This window comes from Amphiura filiformis, chromosome 19 (assembly GCF_039555335.1).
Source record: "Amphiura filiformis chromosome 19, Afil_fr2py, whole genome shotgun sequence".
In the NCBI taxonomy this organism is placed as follows: Eukaryota; Metazoa; Echinodermata; class Ophiuroidea; order Amphilepidida; family Amphiuridae; genus Amphiura; species Amphiura filiformis.
The window spans coordinates 39,979,995-40,000,226 of record NC_092646.1 but is presented as its reverse complement, the minus strand read 5'-3'; the positions used below and the strand labels follow the sequence as shown (position 1 = coordinate 40,000,226).

Sequence of the window (20,232 nt, the reverse complement as noted above, 5' to 3'; positions counted from 1 at the left end):
AAAATGTATTTTAGTCCACGCATCTCGCTTTTTTTTCAATTTAGCAAACAATATAAAAACAGCCCACTCATTAGCATCGTTAGAATGCATACCAACATATATATATATATATATATATTGGAGACTGGGGAGTTTGCGAAATGCCGTACATCATGCAGTGTACTAATGTAAGCATACGGCAATGCTCACGTACGTAGACGTATCAGTACACTCTTTGCTGGAACCTCCTATTGGGCAGAGTAACATTTTCGCATGTTAACCTCTTTCTGACATTTTTATGTCAGACGAATCCGTTACAGATAACACAAATTGTTGCATATATTTTAATTATGCAGATAATTTTGTACTAAAACTTTTAAATGAGAAGCAATGTGCAACAGCATCGATTATCTTTATCTTTTTTTAAACTGTTTTCATTTAATACATGGCTTTCGGGTTTTATGGAGACTCGCGGGTCTTACGTTGCATTGGCCGCGTAAGGCCGTCCCAACACCTTTCTCAGGTAAACGAGATTGTTGGTGCTAGAAGTTCAGTTGGTATAAAGCAAGGTTGCCCTTCCACCTAGTAATCGTAATGAACTTGCGTAGGACGTCGATAAAATATCTTCCTGAAGTTTATCCCCTATATCCTTGACATGCACTAATTTTGTCGGTATTGAGGTATTGACGCCCATAAATGTAACCCCGGTAAGGTAACCTGGGCAGATTTGGTTTAAACCGAAGAGGTATAGTATAAAAACCTGTTGGAAGAATTGAAATTAACCTATATATGGTTCAATTTAGGGTAGTGATCCCACACCCTTCAGATAAACGAGAGTTAAATTTACAAAATATATGCAATGCATAGAAAATGTGAACTAAGACGCACTTTTCTACTGCGTTGGCAAAACGTATTGGCGTGAAAACAAGTGGGGGAAGACTTTGTGGAATGCCGTTTCATTAGCATGCGGTAAATTATTGAGCCAGCACTAAATGCTTTTGATGGGCACAATTTGATATTGCGTATTAGCTTTTTGATAATTCGGGCATATATTTTTAGTGGCCTGTATACATGTACCTATGTACATTTATACAAAAATGCTACTTTTAGCTGTTGAGAAGCAAAAGCTAAAACTTGTTGCAGCACCCCATAATTGGACAACATTTATATTAATTACAGAAATGATCCCGTCTCTGTGTTTATATCACTTCTCACCACATTATGGCTTTAGGTACTTAGCCATATTTGGGCATACTTCTGGTTTACACCTCGCAACCTGTGTGTTAGATTAAAGTCCTTTATATGTTTTATGTGGATTTGAAACATTAACTTCAAATAAAATGTTCTATGTATTGCAGAAAGTTGCTAAGTTGAAGATATATGTACCGATTCCTAAAATAGACATGACAAAAATAATCAAAGCGGAAAGAAATATAAAAATTAAAAATGATGAAACATTTCCTAAAACTTGATTTGTTGATTTGAAAGGCGCCAAGAATGTGTTGCCAACGGAAAAATCAGATGAGTGGAGAAATGTTTCTCTGACTGAGCGCTATAATTGGCGAAAAAATAGGACTTCGTAATCAATTGCCTTCTAGGTGTTGTACACCTGTTCCGTGTATAGAAGGTTGGATTATATTTGAAAGTGATTATACACTGACTGACAGAAGCCCTGGTACACCAATGCATCGGTACTAAAAGGGACGTATTGAAAGGCAAGGAGGAAACCGTATTCTTAATCCCCTAAAACAAAAACACCGGTATATTCTTCTTAATAACTTTGAATCAGCTGTTGCATCTTTTGCACATTTGCGCTCGAATTGGAAATTCGAACGCTATAAGTAATTTAATTATAGAAAGATGGCAAAGTCACCTTTGTAAGAGGCATGATATAAGAAAGGTACTAGGTGCAGAGTTACAGTATACATGGTATAGGCATATTTTATCATAAGTTTTGTTGTCACTGGTCAGTCGCATAAGTCAACCACTCAAACATACCATTTTGTGCAAATAAAATGCATATTTGATATGGCATCAGTGTTTTCATAAAGAAATGTTACATATAGTTGTAAAAGTCGTGATAATCGCGGGTAATGTGTTATACCACCACCACGGTACATTATAACAGTCGATCTAGTTCCCTTGTCTGGCTTCTGGTACCCATTATTAATGGATTAGATATAATACCTTTTAAGTGGTGCAAGCATCCAGGACCTAGATTCCAGGTGGTATTCCTCTTTGAAGCTGAGACTGATCAGCTATATTAGTCTCAGCTTTGAAGAGTACACAATATGTGACAATATTAAGCATTTAAGACTGCATTATGGAAGCTTGACATAGCATTCGTTACAATTACTCTGAAAACTATTCTAATTCTATGTAAAAAGCCAATGCTAATATCGTAATTACCATCATGATATAGCTTAATAGAATAGGCTTTGATAATCCTCGCAGATTATCGTGTTCACTAACCCTAACCGCTTTTTGGCGACGGGAAGGGAAAGAAGGAAAGAATATAGAGAGAAAAGACGGAAAAAAGTTGTTTGCTCTGGGTGGGATTCGAACCCGAGACCCCTCGCATGCCAAGCACTCGGTCGGCGACACTTTGCCACGGGTCTTGGGCTTCGCTGGCCAGCGAAACCGTGCCTATTTATCACTTAGGGCGATTGCGTCATCACACCACGTGGGATGCATGCACGAACAGCGCATATATCAAGTAGTAATTTTGTAGTATACAGGAGGGTTAGGGTTAATGGACCATTCTTATCTTTTAATTTGACTCAGAATGTCGTGAAGGAGACTTCGGAGCAGATTGCCTTCAGGAATGCCATTGTATGGCCAACCAGCTGTGCGCCAAAGATACCGGTAGATGTCAACATGAACAATGTGCCATAGGATACACTGGAAACAATTGCCAAGGTAAGACAACCAGAGGAAATAAGTTGTGATCAAAGGTCGGCATTATTGATGAAAGTTTATGTATAATGTTACCCAAAGCTAAAATGTTTTCAGTTTCCAGTGGTAGACTGGATTGCCAGATTGGTCTATACACACGGTTGTTTGATGTGACTATTTATTACATTTTCTAACAAAACATTATATTTTGTTCAATTCTAGACCTGGACAGTACCAACAACTATCACACTAATAATTATGTACATATATTTCCAGCTCTTTAACATAGAATTTCGTTTCTTTTTTTTAACTTGCATCTTTCTTTGCATTTTTGTGGTATTTTTTATTCTATAAAATGTATATTTATATACATATTGAGGGCGCTATTTGCATATCTAATTTAGCGAAATAATATAAGTTATTCCTAAATATTTGTTACTCTTTTTCTGATGTTTTAATGCCATTTTACTAGTGTCTACCCCTTGTAAAAATGAAAACACGATTTAAGATAAATAGCGCCATCAGTGTTCACCTTTTCTTTCTATCAAACAACCGTGTACAATAGGAGTGAATGCAATATGAAGCACATGCTTGTAAACAAGTCAAGTCAGTATCTGTTTTCAAATTTTTGGTTTTGATTATGTGTTCTCCAGCAGCTGTTGTTCCATGCCTTTGTCATACACGTACCGAACCTGAAGTATTTTTAAGGATACGTGAGGTATTGTTGGTCGAAGCAGCCAAAATAATCTGTTGGTATAGTAAAAGTCTAGAATTGAAAATTAAGTAATGTTTTGTTAGAAAAATTAATAAATGATCACATCAAACAATCGTGTAGGTGATTATATATTCTTGCAACATTCCAAAATATTACAAATATGGACGAGTGGTCCTTTATATCATTCTGATTTTTATTATTATTCTGATAATATATAAGCCTGACCTACGATCAGGTTGTTTTCAATTCACCTACACCATGACTGTGACTCATGCATTAAACACCAGGGACCTATATACACCCACACATGAATAGTTGGCAATCAGACGACGAGTTGTCCTATTGGGCATGCATGTTGCAGGATAATGTTCTGATAAATGTGGCAGTAAAACTCATTACTTGTGAAGCCTCAGTGTGACTTCATGACTAGTCATTGTTTCCAGAAAATGGGTACACTTTGTGCTCCCCAGACCCATCAACTTTACCTCCTATACATCCAAAGAGTATGTAGTGACAACTTTTAAGTTAAAACTGCAAACATTTATAAGGTTAAATCGAATACTAGACTGTTTTGCATTCCTTTTTTAAACAATTCATACCATTCCATGCATAAAACACAACACATCCCCAGTGACTGCCCTGCCCAGAGAAATGGATAGCTACCTATTGGATCAGAACAGGATTGGTAGATTTTCCATGGTCAGAGGGATTAGAGGGATGATAAATTGAAATGGTCTACTACAGTAGACTAATCGAATACTGGAAAAAGGTTTGCAACTTAATGCTACAGTTGCGTCTGGTACCTCCGGACTTCATCAGGCATCAGTCTTTTCTGATGTGACAAACGACGGAGAAGCCCACCTTTTAGTTGAAGGCTGGCTCCTCCACTGTCTCCGACATGGCTTCCCTGACGTCCGCTCGAACCACTTTTTAACCTCTGCTTGGTTGAAGAAATGTTCGTGGGATGGGACCGATCTTTGCAAAATCCCACCCGTCATTTGTCACATACCTGATGAAGTCAGGAGGTACCGAACACAAACTGTAGAAAGTAAGTTGCAAATTTTATTCCAGTATTCGATTCAACTTATACTTTATTTATCATGTTTATTGGGTGACTAATCTACACCCAGATAAGCAGCAAACCTTATTTGGAAGCAAAACTCTTCGCAACCCTGATGGAAACCTTGGATGGCCTTGGAGTCACTTGGGTTAAATTAGGTAAAGATTCAAGTTTAGAATTTAAGACTTAGGGTTGAATTGTATATCAGTAGTGACTCCCACACTGATGTAGGAGCGTCCACACAGTCCATATCCTCTGTTATTCTGGAATTTGTGCAATATAAGATTGATTTATGTTGCGATTTATACTGCTGATATCACTAAAAACCTACTTATTTTGCAAACCACGAGCGTGGTGAGGGATAAAGGTCACACTGAGGCGTCATTAATGAGAACTAAGGTACCTAACGTTAATAGGGTATGGTAGAGTGTATTTGGTTTTGCGTACGCTGAGTTCTGCGTTATGACAAAAGCTGCGGCAATAATTGCAGCGAAAGACGTCTACTATCGGGAAAAATTGAAGCAAAGCACCTTTTTTTCAGCTGAAAATCGTTTGTTGAAAAGAAAAGAAAACACACGCAATAAAGTATCATAGCAACAGACCTAAAAACGTTTTATCGTATAAATCTCAGTATTTGCATTATATATCATTAATACCAAATTCAAAAATAAACGAAAAACAGAGCATGGGTACGTACGTAGATAGCGCGCATGTGTAAATAAGATACGGGTTTTTCAAAAACAAAAGCTATAAAATCAAGCTATGTTTCATTATCTCACAATATGTATGTTTAGAAAGTCATTATATGATATAATAAAAATAATAAAACATAAAATTGTCTGTATTTAGATATGATCGAAATAGACTTATTATGATTAGAGAATGTTTAAATTTAGTTGTACTTTTGCTCACCTTGTGATCGAGTTTTTGGATCATGGTAACACGTACGATATACTTTGGTTATTCCATTTGAAAAACACACCCACATTGTCGAAGATTTTGGTATCCAACCAAATTCATAGTTTAAATTATTTCAGGTCCAACCATTTTCATCCATAAAAAGTGGAAAAGGTATGGAAAATTTAGGAATTCCACATAATATTGTCAAATTTGTTTCCAATTGTGCAAAATTCAACTAGATTTGATAAATTCCAACAATTTTCAGCTGGATTTTTACATAAACTAACCAAAATTTCCAGCTGGATTAATTATTGACCGTAAGGTGCAACTGATATTGAAATGGCAGTGCAATCGTCCACAAGGGGTGTGTGGATTTTAAATGGAATAGCCCATTGCCCACTCAAGTAATACAGACCGCAAAAGAATTAAGGTACCAGTTATGTTCACCCCTGCCCAGCAAACACAAACACGTTTTAAATAAGTTATATTTTGGGTTTTGGTTTAGGTAAAAACGTTTTAATAACATTAAAATGTCGGGTTATATAAAGGTCATGAAATCGTTTTAAAACGTTTTGTATGAAAACACACTACAACAATATTTTTAAAATGTTTTCGAAATGTCATTGTAAACTATTTTTGCAAACATTTTTGGCCAAATATTTTGTCAACACTTGATTAACATTATGTTAAAGTATTTGCACCCAGCAAACACAGAAACATTTTACAAACCGTTTTAATAACATTTAAATGTCGGGTTATATAAAGGTCGTGAAAGCATTTTAAAAACGTTATTGTAAATATTTTCGGCAAACATTTTTTGCAAAATATTTTTTCAACCCCAAAATAACATTCTGTTTAGAATGATTGTACCAAGTTTTCAAAAATGTTTTTGGAATGTTATTAAAACGTTTTTATACCCTTTATATAACCCGACATTTAAATGTTTTCTGTAAAACATTTGTGTTTGCTGTGCAGTAAATTACCAACAAATGTTATTTAATGTTATGAAAACGTTTTATATCATTAATGTACCCTTTAGGCCCTATATAACCCGACATTTAAACGTTTTCTGACAACCTTTTATAACCATTTGCGAATGATGTCGAAAACGTTTTGTGTTTCCTGGGTGTATGTCCTAATATTATATTAAAATTAAAACCAGCAGCCAATATCTGCCCTTTAGCTCTGATTTAAGACCTCATTTGTTGAAATTATAGAAACGGAGGGAAATCAAAAGTTGCACTTTAATATATAATCAATGAAAAGCACTGTGCTTAATGTACAAATCTATTGCGCATACAATGGCGCAAACTGCAGCTGTTGATTTTGCATCTTCTTTGGGATTTTAGATCACCGTGTCTTTATTGTTTGACCGATTTCAAAGAATGGGGTCTTAAACCCGAGAAAAAGGACGTCGCTATTGGCTGTTAATTTTGACATATCTGTCTCTCTTTGGCATATACAGGGTTGCTAATAACTGGTACCTTAATTCCTTTGCGGCCTGTATTATGAATGATGTCAGACCTATAGTTATAATATAGTTGAAAAGTTTAAAAGGCCGAATGTAACTTAAACATATACCTTTACAAGGTAAGCACCTCTAGAGGAGAGATAAATCTCATGATAAAAATAAGCATGATAAGGCAGGAAATATATGTAATTGTGCGACCGAAATTAATTCAAGTTTTGACGGAGGCTGGCCAAGAAAATGTCACCTTAGCCTATATCGAATCTCAAGGATTAAGATGGATTGTTTAAGAAATAAAAATAGCTATTCATTTTTGTTAAAGTTAAATAACTCCAAAAAAAATTGGACAAAATCAGAGTCGGCCCTTTTAAATTCTTTTTAGTTTTTAGTTGATAATTTTAATGGTTTTACATTACATTATTACTTTTTCTGTATCTAAATTTCATCTCAAAGCTGAATTTGGTCTACAACAATTTTCTTAAAAAGAAAACCATTACAGTAAACTCAATATAACATTTACAACTATCCATTCATGCATCAATGTTTCCAATAAACTTGGGGTCTTATGCCTGTAAGTATGCAGTCGTTCTAATTGAATTCATTTGAAAGGTGTGTTTTGCGTATTGAAGGTCTGAAGTGAAGTATTGATGTATCTTTCCACATGACCAATCTTCATTGCCTACAGGCCTATACAGTAGTGAGTCACTAAAAAAATCCGATCCACCCACCCACCAAATCCCACTGGAGGGCAAGCAAACATTTTTGGCCCTGTTAGGCATTTTAAAATAACAGTCATTAGAGAGTTGCTTCCAACATTGTAAAGTACTAGTAATGCTGTTTTATTAAAAATGAAAAGTCATGTCAAAGAAAAAGCCAAAATAATGTGACAGGTTTTTAAACAGATTAGACGTTATTTTGCTGATAAGATTGGTCCTATAGGTTACATACCACTAATAGGCCTGGGCGGTACATGAAAATACGATGAGTAACTATTTGTTTGCATGGCATCTGAAAAGACTGCATTAAAATCGCTGAAATTGATCAAGTTATATAGCCAAAAAAGTACTTTTTAGGGTTTGATGCTTCAAAATGGTATATTTTCTCTCATTATATGACATTTTTAATTTTTTGTTGTAATAGTACCAAAATTCATACGAACGGCTTCGGTTTTTAGTAAATATTCGCCCTACCATATTGTAACTTTCAGCTTCGAGGGCGCACTGCCATTTGAAGGTGTTTACGGTTCAGTGCGTTAAAACAAGAAAAGTCTCAGGTCAACCTATGTTGAGTTTTTGATCATTTGGCATCTAAATCATATAGTTTCACCTGATATTAGTGGCATTTAACTGTGAGAGTTCTGAATAGAAGAAAATTCCACCCGAAATTAGCCATTTTCCCATTGAAACCCGTGTAATACATAATTAGTGGTATTTAACTTATAAGAGCAGATGTAACTTCTCTCGATAAGTAGACATGGTAGAAGTACAGACAGGAATCTTCTTCAGGACCATGATAACAACACTGATAGCCAGAATGGAGGCAAGTGACTCTCAAAGTGGTTTTAACTAGCATTGACTCTCAAAAGGAGTCGGCTGACTGTCACAAGAAAGTCAATTGACTCTACCCGTGGAGTCAATTGACTCTACACTCAGAATCATCGACTGCGCGACTCTATGTTTTAAATGACTCCATATTGGGAATCAAATGACTCCTGTGTAGAGTCATCAACGGTGACTCTTCAGCGGAGTCAACGAATTATAACTCTTCAAGGGAGTCAGATGACTCCCAGTATGGAGTCATTTTAGACATAGAGTCGCAGAGTTCCTGGACTCTGCTTTTAGAGTAACCCTGACTCCAGTTTGGCTTTCAGTGAATGCTAACTTTAGTAGAAGCACAAAATAGCAAAACATGGTAAAAGGAGTCAATTTGGCTGGTTACAGTTGGAACTTTTGTATGGAAGTTGAATCGTTTTTGTTATTATTATTAGTGCTTGGACATACCATAATTTGCTCTTCAGTAGCGACCGCTGGAGTATGAATTCAACTCCATTTAAAGTCGCAAGTTGGTAGTTTCGAGACGTCATGATGCAGTCATGTCTACAGTAGAATTCATCTCGACCTTTGCAGGACTTAAACCCCATTAAAAGCTATTAAACCAAGATAACACTCATTGAAGCAGCTCAACTGATTAAATCAGATCTTTTCTGGTTGTGAACAAGTGTCTGTTTTCAATGTGCGACATCGTAATAAAGCTGGTATTACAGCTTCAGTTGGGTAACCGATTATAAAGGAAACGAAAGGAAACAATGGTATGTGTACCATTGTTCACGAAATGACACAAAGACCTGCTTTTTGTTAACCAGCATTCTTCAAAATGAGCAACATAATGATTGTTGACTTAACACAGTTTGGAAATAATTTCTTCATATTTTTGGTGTTATCTGTCGTTTACATATCCTTCCTAAAACACAAAAGTGCGACCCTCTCCAAACATCTAAATTAGCTAAAAATTTAGGACATGTTACAAAACTTTATTTTCTAGAACCTATTTAGAATAATTTAAATGTAGCTTTTACCGTTTTTTTGTGGCATCCTTCAGAAGTGAGCGGCCCGATACCAATATTTTCGGTCAAATCTCCATTCAATTAACACGGGGAGTTGGCTAGCTATGCCTTGCCCTCACTCATATTTTACAAAAGTGCGACCATTTCTGAACATCTAACCTAGCTGTAATTTTAGGTCATGTTAGAGAAATATATTTGCTAGAAGTTTTGGAGAATAAATAAAATATTGGCTGGTTATTTTTCACACAGTGATGTTAACTAGGCAAGTGTCCATTCTCCCAACATACATCATTTGTTGAGGTCACACGTCAATGGTGAGAGCACTGTGTATTGTGTATAGGAAAACGGACAGTAACTGCAGTATGTTCCAATTGTTGAGTTGCTGTTCTTTCTTTGAATACACCTGTATATTCAGTACTACGTCCTTTGTGAATGGGGCAGTGACATCGCCCCGATATCTTCATAGTAGATATCGCCATGGTAGGTTGAATCCACAGCCACGAAAGGTCATTTTATTCGGACCTTATGAGATGCATATTATTAGCGAAGTGACCTGACTAAGGCTACTGACAAAAGACGGGGTAATTGATTTTTCGCTCTGTAAGCAAGCTTGTATACGACATTGCGGTCAATGGTTATAGTACTCTCTCCACTTGAGTGATCGTGAGTGCCGCTATAGCCTGCTGCGCGCTGTAGTCCATATACAGGACCAACGCAATATAAAATTGATAGTTTTGGTGAAATTTCGAGTTCAAAGCGCACGGCCAATTTTCAAAGCGCACGCTAACGACTATAATATCTGTTCAACACGTATTTTCAAGTGTATGAGACCACATCTGGTTTCTTGAAAAAAATTCATTTACGGGGGATATTCATCATTTTCGAACCCAGTATCCGAAGATTTTCGTCTGATATCAAAATCGTGCATAGCAATTCACATGTATCGATCCCGTGTATTCATTTTAATGTCTCTGCTGCACCAAATAATTGTTAGCCAGGCGATGTCGGTGTGTGGGGACATAATAATAATTAGGCTGTATTCAATTATGTTCCCATTCACAAAGGATATACCACTACCAATACAGGTGTCTTCAAACAAAGAACATCAACCCAACGGTTGAAACGTCTCGAAACCCCCTACTAGCGACTTTACGCTCATTATGTCGATTATTTAGTGTTTTTTGTTGCTTAAAGTTAACAAAAACAAGTACATGAATAAGTTTATTTTGCGAAATACCAGTTTATTGTTTTTTCACTTTGCAGAAAAGATCAAGGTTTCTATCGACGCGTCTACTGCAGTAGGATACAATACAGGACAGGTGGTACCGATTCGGTGTTCCAGCTTCGTCTCTTCTCTAGCCTCTGACATTTCGCTTCTGCTACCAAATGGCACTGTCATCCCGCCCAGTAGGACAGCAGTCATGAGCACCGTTCATAATGGTTTGGATGCAGAGTTTCTGGTTGTTTTGGAAAAGAGCAGTCAGGAGTTTACATGCATTGGTGAGACATCGGCGGATTATGGGAACAGTACAGCTGCTGTGGAAGCTTTTGGTATGTTATTCTTATAATGAAATTTTATATGTTTGTCTTCAGCAACTGAATTCAGAAACTTTCAGGCCATTGATTGATTTAAATAGCTCGCTCCATTAGAATGTTTAGGGAATGCACAAAGAGCTTGTTAAAAACGACTTCAATCCAGTGTATTTCCTATGTGCTTATAGGCAAGAAATGGCTCCCGCAGCCATGTCAGTTGACTTTCTTTTAAATACATACACAAAAAGGTAAACACCGAGGTAATGAAACGAAAATACAAGCAAGCAAGCAAACCAACCAAGCAACAAACAAATAATCAGACAATAGCCTGACTTGAAATACAATGTATAGGTAATGGTAAAAAGTCTTTTGATTATCATTGAATAGATTCATAAGGTTTGTTCAGTAAATAGACATTTTGGATTTTAGATTGATAAAACCAAGTGAATATTTGGTATTCACTACAATAATTATTTCGTCCTACACATTGGAGGACTTCATCAGGTATGACTGATATGGTCATCTGATCCACTTTCCCGGGAAACAAGTTTGAGTGGTTTCCGGAGTTGCTTACTCTCTTTGGCAGACTTCAGAAACCACTCAAACTTGTTTCCCGGGAAAGTGGATCAGATGACCATATCAGTCATTCCTGATGAAGTCCTCCGATGAGTAGGACGAAATATTGTAGCGAGTACGAAATATTCATTTGGTTTTGTCAATCTAAAATCCAAAATGTCTTTTCATTATCATTTTGATTAAAGGAATGGAGCTTGTAAATTATACAATGTATCTTGAGCGTCTGGCAAATTTTCATAAGGTGTCTTCTATAAATCAAACATAAACTTTAATATGTATTATGTTCTGGAAAGTCTGGAGGTACTTTGTTGTTAATGTTTAGGCCTACATAAATCAGCCTACTGAGTCAAGTATGGCATTCTGGCATAGGGAATACACAACAATGTGAGGAATGAAAAATTGGTGCAGTTTACACCAAACATGCTGATATTATCAAAAATCACAATTCCTTCAACATTAATATTTCTGAAGTTTAATCAAACAAAACCATTCTTTCCAGTTCCTCCACAGTTACCTAACCCACCAGAGGTAACTCTTAGCCAATCCACATCAATAATGGTAACCTGGCAACCATGGCAAGAAGGAATTGATATTGGTGACGGACCGGTAACCTCGTATCTTGTACAGTATCGTAAAGCAAACACAAACGAACCGTTCACTACTTTTTTCACTGGATCTGCTTCTACTAGTTCCGTTGGTATTCCTTTAGAGCCAGAAACTTCGTATGAGGTTGTTGTTGTTGCAGTTAGACCGGGCGTCGGTGGAGAGGGACCTCCAAGTCCAGTGGCAACTGCAGCTACAAGTTGTTTACGTAAGTAGCAGATTTAGAATCGATCAGATGTTAACAATATTGTTGTCTCATGCCGTAAACATACATGTTGCACGCTTGTAAGTTAAAGCCAAGAATTGCGGAAATCGCGGAATTCGGAGGTAAAGCGGAAAACGCATTTCTGAGAAAAAATTTGTAAAAAAATAAGCAAAAATGACCTAGCAAAAAAAAATACAATTGAAAAGAAATAATTAAACTACTAAATGAAATGGGTCTTCAAAATTCATCAAAATAAAGTAAATTCCGTCATAGATTTACCGTACAACGCCTGTCCTACCTCCCATTGCAGCCATGATACCCAATCACCCATCCCAACTTTGCAACATCGCAATGATCGTCTCATTGGCCGGGCTTTTTAATCAGTTTATTCTTGGATTGTTTGCAAACAAAAAATATTATTATGTCAGAAATGTGCTAAAATTACAAAGCGGAGAAAAGCGGAATTTAGCATTTGTAAAGCAGAAAATTCTTGGCTTTACTGCAGTGTAAGTGCTTCCCTTACTACACAAGAGTTCTTCTCAAACTTCATTTTCTTCTCAGTACTTCAAAACCCGGGTTCAAAAATTCAGATTCTCCGCTTTTTTGATAGACAATCAAACAGTTGATGAATCGCTAAAGTGTCATTTGTAATATTTTTTCCTATCTCTAAAATCATTTTCAACAGCTCCAACCGCCAGACCAGAAGTCATAAGTACGGAACGGAAATACAAAGCGTTCACTATAAATTGGCAGGTAAATTCACTCTTTCTTTTAACCCCCTGAACACTACTGGTCATCTAACAGCATTTCTTGATTGGTTAATAACTTGAAATGCTCATTTCAATTGCCAATTATGACTAGGCTTTAAATTATTTATGGTCAAACTTGCATTTGCAAATGATCTTATTAATACACGGTTGTTTGATGGGATCATTTATTAGTTTTTTCAAACAAAACATCATGTACAACCAAATCTTAGGCTTAAACAGCTAAAAGTGATATCATGCTGATGTATACAGATGCTTTTGAGTCATTCTCAACTTTAATTGCCCCTCTTAAACAAAAAATTATTCACTTTTATCGTATCTTTAAAGCTTTTACGGATATAAAATGTATCTATTAATGACAAAATTGGTGGCGCTATTTAGTTACTGGAAATTACTCTTTCAAGCTTTTAATACAAATAATTCCTTTTATTGGTTTATAAAATATTTTTATAAAATTTCCTTGTTGCTTGTTTCACCAATTCCAGCTGTTTTAATGGAAATATTAATCACCCAACCTTCGCAAATAAAGAAATATGATTTAGGATAAATAGCGCCATCTATAGTTTGTATTTAGTTAATAATGAAGCCAATTCTATATACATCAAACAACCGTGAATACCCTCCTTGATTGGTTTAAAAATCGGCAGGTAGTTCTCATAGGGTTAATCAAATGAAACAATGTACCATTGGATCACCAGTGGAGTCAACAAGAGTAGACTTTGTTGTAAGGACCCTAAGTGTGCTTTTGGATTGATATACCTTGGAGAGAACCGTTGTAACAATTCTTGTAAATTTTGAAATGTACAAAAGAAAAAAATAGTGATTGCGTTTACTGCAGGAGCATGTGCTCCGTCATCTCAGCTTCAACAATATCTTAAATATATATAAATAACTTGTACTTCAGATTACTACTTGTACCTTTAGGAATCAGAGTTAGCGATTGTGTGCGATAAAAGGTATTGGACATCATATCGTAGGGATTTTACGGGGTATTTTAGTAAGAATTACTGTCACAATGTAGGGTTGTTGGTTTTGCCGTAAATATTAAAGCAATTATCTTCATTGCAGCTACCATCTGAAGATACATGGGGATGTTCTGAGATCACCACTCGTATTCGATACCAGGGTACCAGTGCTGACGTCCCTAGCTCTGGTCATGTGGACGTGCCATTGCAGACCAATGGTGGTGTGCAAAGCTTCACCGTGGATGGCTTGGTTGGGTGTACTGAATATACTATACAACTGATGCTATCAAATTCGGGAGGATTTGGTCCACGTTCAAGTATGATCACAGTTGATGTTGGTGGGGAAGGTAAGTGGGTGTATAGTTCCTACCATAACCTATCAAATAAAATGATATGCATAAGGTGAACCAGGACGACCTGGTCTCTACTTCGGTTCCTTCCAGAAGTCAGTGAGACATGTGATAGTCTCGAAGAATTGTTTGAATGAATTAGTTAATGTTATTTTGTAGATGGGCCAAACATCATGTTATAGAGATTAGAGATTCGACAAGGTTTCAATTAGTTCGTAGAAAATGTTCCCAGCTTCTCATTTTGCATAAGCTAATTTTATGGAGCAAGATTAAATAAAATTTGAAAGTACATCACCAGATAGGGAAACTTTTATGATATTCAACAGGTGCATTGTGGGTGAAGAATTACATTTTAGATCAAGATTACCTCACTACCAGATTCCTACTTCTCCCACCACCATTGCTGTCAAGCTATTTCGTTGGTACTCTAGAGTACACATGTAGGTATCTAGAGTACACACAGAGAAATCACACATACAGTACACACATTGGTACTGCATTGGTACTCTAGGTACTCTAATGATCTATTACACGGTGTTCAATGGGAAAATGGCTAACTTCGGGCGGGATTTTCAGATTCAGAACTCTCTCAGTTAAACGCCATCTGTAACTAGATAATTTATGCCAAATGATCAAAAACTCAACATAAGTTGACTTGAGATTTTTCTTGTTTTAACGCACTGAACCGTAAACACCTTAAAATGACAGTGAGTCCTCGAGGCTGAATTAGGTAGGGCGAAAACCAATGCCGTGCGGATGAATTTTTATAATATTACAACAAAAATGTCATATATAAATGAGAGAAAATATGCCATTTCGAAGCATCAAAACCCAAAATGTACTTTTTTGGCTATATAACTTTGTCAATTTCAATGATTTTAAAGCAGTCTTTTCAGATGCCACACAAACAAATAGTTCCTCGTCGTATTTCCATGCATCGCTTAGGCCTATTTATGGTATATAACCTCTAGAGTAGCCACAAAGTAGCTTGGTAGCATTGTACTTCAGGGATCAGTAGCAGTAAGAATCTGATAGTATATAACGACATATAGATGAGCACGCCGCACACACTCCGTGTCTGAACCTTCATCAATGAAGTTGACACTAATTTGGAAGAAGAGATGAGTTGCCACACCCCTGATAGTCTGCGTTAAACCAAAAGCAAAAACAAACGAAAAAGGGCAAAGGACTTATACTTTTAGTAAACTACTTTGAGGAAGTTGATTTTATTTTGCATTTGCCAAGAAAATAATAACACCAAAAATGTTATCAATCGTGTTACATAATATCAGAAAATTAAAGCAAGAGGTGTTTTGCTAGTTGGGTTTTAAAAAGATGTTATGTGATCTGCCATAGACACTTCAATTATTGTTCCTTTTGTGAAACAAGAGAGGGCGTTCTGAATGTATAAACATGTGACACTATAAGTCTATTAATTGGTTGTGTGCCCCTTTAGCATGTTCATCCCCAAATTCGCAGTGTGAAAATTTGTAATGTGGCGTATCAGTTTTGGCGTATCAACTTTCGACGATCGTCAGTGTGCTTTTTAGATATTTAATGTACTCATGTTGTCGATAACGAAGCTCTGTAACTAACGTGTTTTCTCACTCGTTCATTCTTTCTTGCTTGCATGTTGCATGACATTGCATGCATGGTTCTCCACCTGTACTGCATAACGAACATCAGCACCTGGACCCGTTGGAAATATCACTCTGGACATCCGGTCTACTCGAATCAAACTCAAATATTGGGATCCCCCTGAGACGGGCTGTGATTTTCAGTACTATAACATAACACACCAACTGATTAACTTTGACCAGTGTAATCAAACCACTGAGTCTAAAGTGCATTGGCGGAAAAAGTCTGCAAGCAGACGTAGATTAAGTCTAGGGAGTAACACAGACAAAGAGGTTATTCTACCCTATTCTACTTATAATATATCAATAACAGCAACAAGTCTGGATGGAGAAGGCGAATCTTACTATTTTCAAGTCGTAACAGATTCTACATGTAAGAAAATTGACAATTAATATGTAATCTAACGACTAGTCTCTATCGAAGACAATGCTTACATATTTATGTTTATAACCTGCTGCTACCACGCCATATGCGCGTAAAGTCACAAGTTGGTAGTTTCGAGACACCCTTGGCTACTGCGTTGGTATTCTTTGTTTCACACATGTTCCGCTAGAAGTATGTCTGTAAGTCCTTTGTGAATAGAGCACAATTGGCCATTTACATACGAGTACTACTGGCTTGTACAGGTGCGCGGCAAACAAAGAACATCAACTCAATCAGTCAGGATGTTTCGAAACTACCAACTTGCAACTTTATACTCATTTCGGTGTAGTAGGGCACATGTTCACACTCAACTCCCACAAATTTGATTCTTTATTCAATCAATCCAAAAACAAATACCTTACCATAATACTACGTACAATATATTTCTTTTACATGATAGTCACATACAATAGGAGTAAGTACACGAAGCCTTATCTGCATTCATTTTGTGGATTGTCTTGTTAAGACACATTAGAAAAACACGTTTCCCTTTCAAATAAGACAATCTTACATATCATTTTGGAATCCCTTGCAAAATTCGGTGCACATTTCAATATGGAATTAATAGATAATTTATTATTTCCTTTCTTCTCTGTGAAAACACAGCATTTATTTAATTTCCAAGGCACTCAACATTTTGCTCTCATGAAGTCACTTTATTCTGGACTATTTTTTTAAATTCAGATCCAAGTGCACCGCCAACCAATATCACCGTCTCATCTTTCGAACCAGAAAAACTCGTCTTCACATGGGAGCACGTGGCATGTGGGTCCAGACATGGGTATATCAACAATTTTACATCTAAACTTACCGATGAGGACGGTGGCAGACTCGTGACCCGATACGTTGGCGCATATGTACGGGAAGTTTCTTATATCAACTTGAACTCGTGCACCAATTATACATTTGAAATTCGCGCCAATGTAATGGATAGGAGTTCACAATATTCAAACCCATTGTGGGTTACAACGCCCGTAGGATGTAAGAAATATTTCATATTTCTTTTTGATTTTCAAATAATATGTATATTCAGAGATATTGTTGTGTAAGCATTAATTAATAATTCAAGTTTTTGCCTTAATACTCAGCTGAATGAAATAATGATGATCCTACTTTCAGATGAAAGTACATACTTTACTACTTATACTAATGTTGCCAAATGTTGCTTTATAAAGATGAATTTTAAATGAGATATGTGTACAATTTGCGAAATACAATATGTTCTGAAGATTAACTTTCATCGTCTATTTGAAGTATAACTTTTCTAATGTTCCTATAAACACTGCATGAAAATGCAAATAACATAACATGTATAATGTCTGTGTAGAAAAAACAGTTTCTAGTACATTTTATCGACTGACTAATCTTTGTGTATTAATCTTTATAATACTTACGATAAATGTGCTATTGTAGTCAAATAACGTGATGTCAAAAGTGCTTAACTTGTTTCACCCTGTCACTGACCTATCACTTCAAAAGATTGTTTATACGTAACTTATTCTAATGACAAAGAAGTTTTGTCATTAAAGTAATCCCAAAAAACTCACAGAGCAGTTATTAACGAGGTTGATTAATAGCAAAATATTTAAAAATTGGTCGGAATAATTTGTAATCTCCTCCAATGTCTTATAGGACTTGTCTGCTAGAGCTCCCAAATGTTTATTGCAAAACTAGAATTCAAATGGAAAAAAGTAGAATGGACCTTCGTTGTTTCCCTTGCACTACTGCATAATTTCGCCACGGACTTTCGTGGCCACCACAAAGCTGCGGCTACTAGCTCATGGTCGCGTCAAATTCTATACTTGGCCGCTAGAAGCTTAGCTCTGTCAAGTACTTGGTACTTGAACATTCTGGATATGATCACTATTGTCAACTGATTATTGATTATTCTGTTTGAGGTAAGATTGCACTTAGAATATCAACGACTACAAAGGAAATTGATTGACCCAATTAGAAGTGCTTACTGTTAACAGTGTTTAGTCAGGAGTTTTCGTGACCGCTGCATTTTAAGTTAAGGATACCGCTACAATGCGGTGGCCAATCCTAGTGGCCACCGCCAGAGTCAGTGGCGGAATTATGCAGTGATGCCTATTTTATTTAATAATAGTACATAAAGGTTATTTTGATTTATCTATCTTGTGGCTCATCCGTTGATATAATATAAGATATGACCACACACATGTTTATTCATTTTCAGTACCCGACATTGTCAGTGACTTACGAGCATTTGCGCCTCGTGAGGATACCATCTACGTCTCGTGGGATAAACCAAACAACACACGGTGTGATCTACAGTACCACATCGAATACTCCCTCAGTTATAGTGACAGGTGCTTGCGCAGACACGGTGCAACGATTATGTATGCTGCCAAGACGAGTCATACTAATTATTTGTTGCAGGGTCTCGAACCTTTCTCTACGTACACCATTTATGTGACGGCGAGTAGCCAAGAAGGGAATGGCACCCGAATCGCAACAGTGGCAGAAACAAAGGAAACCGGTAATATAATTGTTTGCTATGTGTTGGTAATTTAAAAAAAAGTGACCTATTTTGAAAATGAAACTGGGCGATAAGGGACAAACTTTGGTTCCATTGATAAGTTTTGTATGGACATACTTCCGTAATAAAGAGACGTTATTTATTGGTAGAATACCAGCGCTGTCACCTTCGGAGCCTTATTTCACCCTTTTTATGATGAGCACTCCATTGTATATAGTTTCCTCTTGTGAAGGTGGCTTGGGAATGGTTCCTTGAACTATGTTTCTTCTCTTTGCTTACTTACAAACAAACAAATATAGCTTATATACTTAAGCCTATGAATAACAGGGCTTAAGCAAGTGCCACACCGTTACAACGGCCGACCAGGGGCGATGTGAGGCAGCAAGCAGGACTAGTGTAAACATAATGTATTTTAAATTTAACAAAATCCAATTTGCTCCGCAGCTCCTGGTCCTGTTATTAACATCTGGGTCACAAATACAACCTCCAGCAGCATCACCTTTGAATGGGAGGAGCCACCATGTGGGCAGCGTCGCGGACTAATCATGGGATACTATTATCAGCTACGGCACGAAAACAACACGATTATACGGGAAGGCTCCGCGTCTGAGTATGACACGGAAGTGACGTTCTACGATCTACAAGGATGTACGGGGTATACCTTTCAAGTATTAGCATGGACACACAGCGGGAATGGAACTTACGAGAGATCTCGAATTGGTGTTACTGGTGTGAGTGGTAAGGATATTGAGCAACAATCAATAATAACACCAGGGGGATGACACTCTTATTCACATTTTCATTTTACAACGCAAACCTATATCGAATCCCGGTGGTTTGCGAATAATGAAATGTCCGCATCCCAGATCAATTAAACCCTGGTATGAATTATTTATTAGCTTTCGCCACGATCCGTTTTGCAATAACATAAAAAGCACTTCAAATAACAGCCCGTTGAGTTCAATGAACTACGCCCTGAAACCGATAGTGCCCCGTAAAGAAGCTCTAGCTCCCATTGACCTCTATACAGGTCAGTGAGCTCTCCATACACAAATGAACAAGTACAATAGGACAAGGCCAGCACATATGACC

General features: G+C 36.8%; 1 protein-coding gene across 1 annotated transcript in view; it reads left to right on the top strand.

The window, feature by feature from the left end:
* LOC140141291 (receptor-type tyrosine-protein phosphatase F-like) overlaps positions 1 to 20,232 on the top strand; it is a 122,354-nt gene that overhangs the window by 47,860 nt on the left and 54,262 nt on the right. Inside the window, exons 6-14 of the mRNA XM_072163116.1 lie at positions 2,764 to 2,898; positions 10,844 to 11,131; positions 12,189 to 12,500; positions 13,183 to 13,250; positions 14,333 to 14,576; positions 16,266 to 16,589; positions 17,325 to 17,621; positions 18,838 to 19,140; positions 19,585 to 19,878. Of these exons, the coding sequence (XP_072019217.1) occupies positions 2,764 to 2,898; positions 10,844 to 11,131; positions 12,189 to 12,500; positions 13,183 to 13,250; positions 14,333 to 14,576; positions 16,266 to 16,589; positions 17,325 to 17,621; positions 18,838 to 19,140; positions 19,585 to 19,878 (2,265 nt within the window). The remainder of the gene's footprint in view (positions 1 to 2,763; positions 2,899 to 10,843; positions 11,132 to 12,188; positions 12,501 to 13,182; positions 13,251 to 14,332; positions 14,577 to 16,265; positions 16,590 to 17,324; positions 17,622 to 18,837; positions 19,141 to 19,584; positions 19,879 to 20,232) is intronic.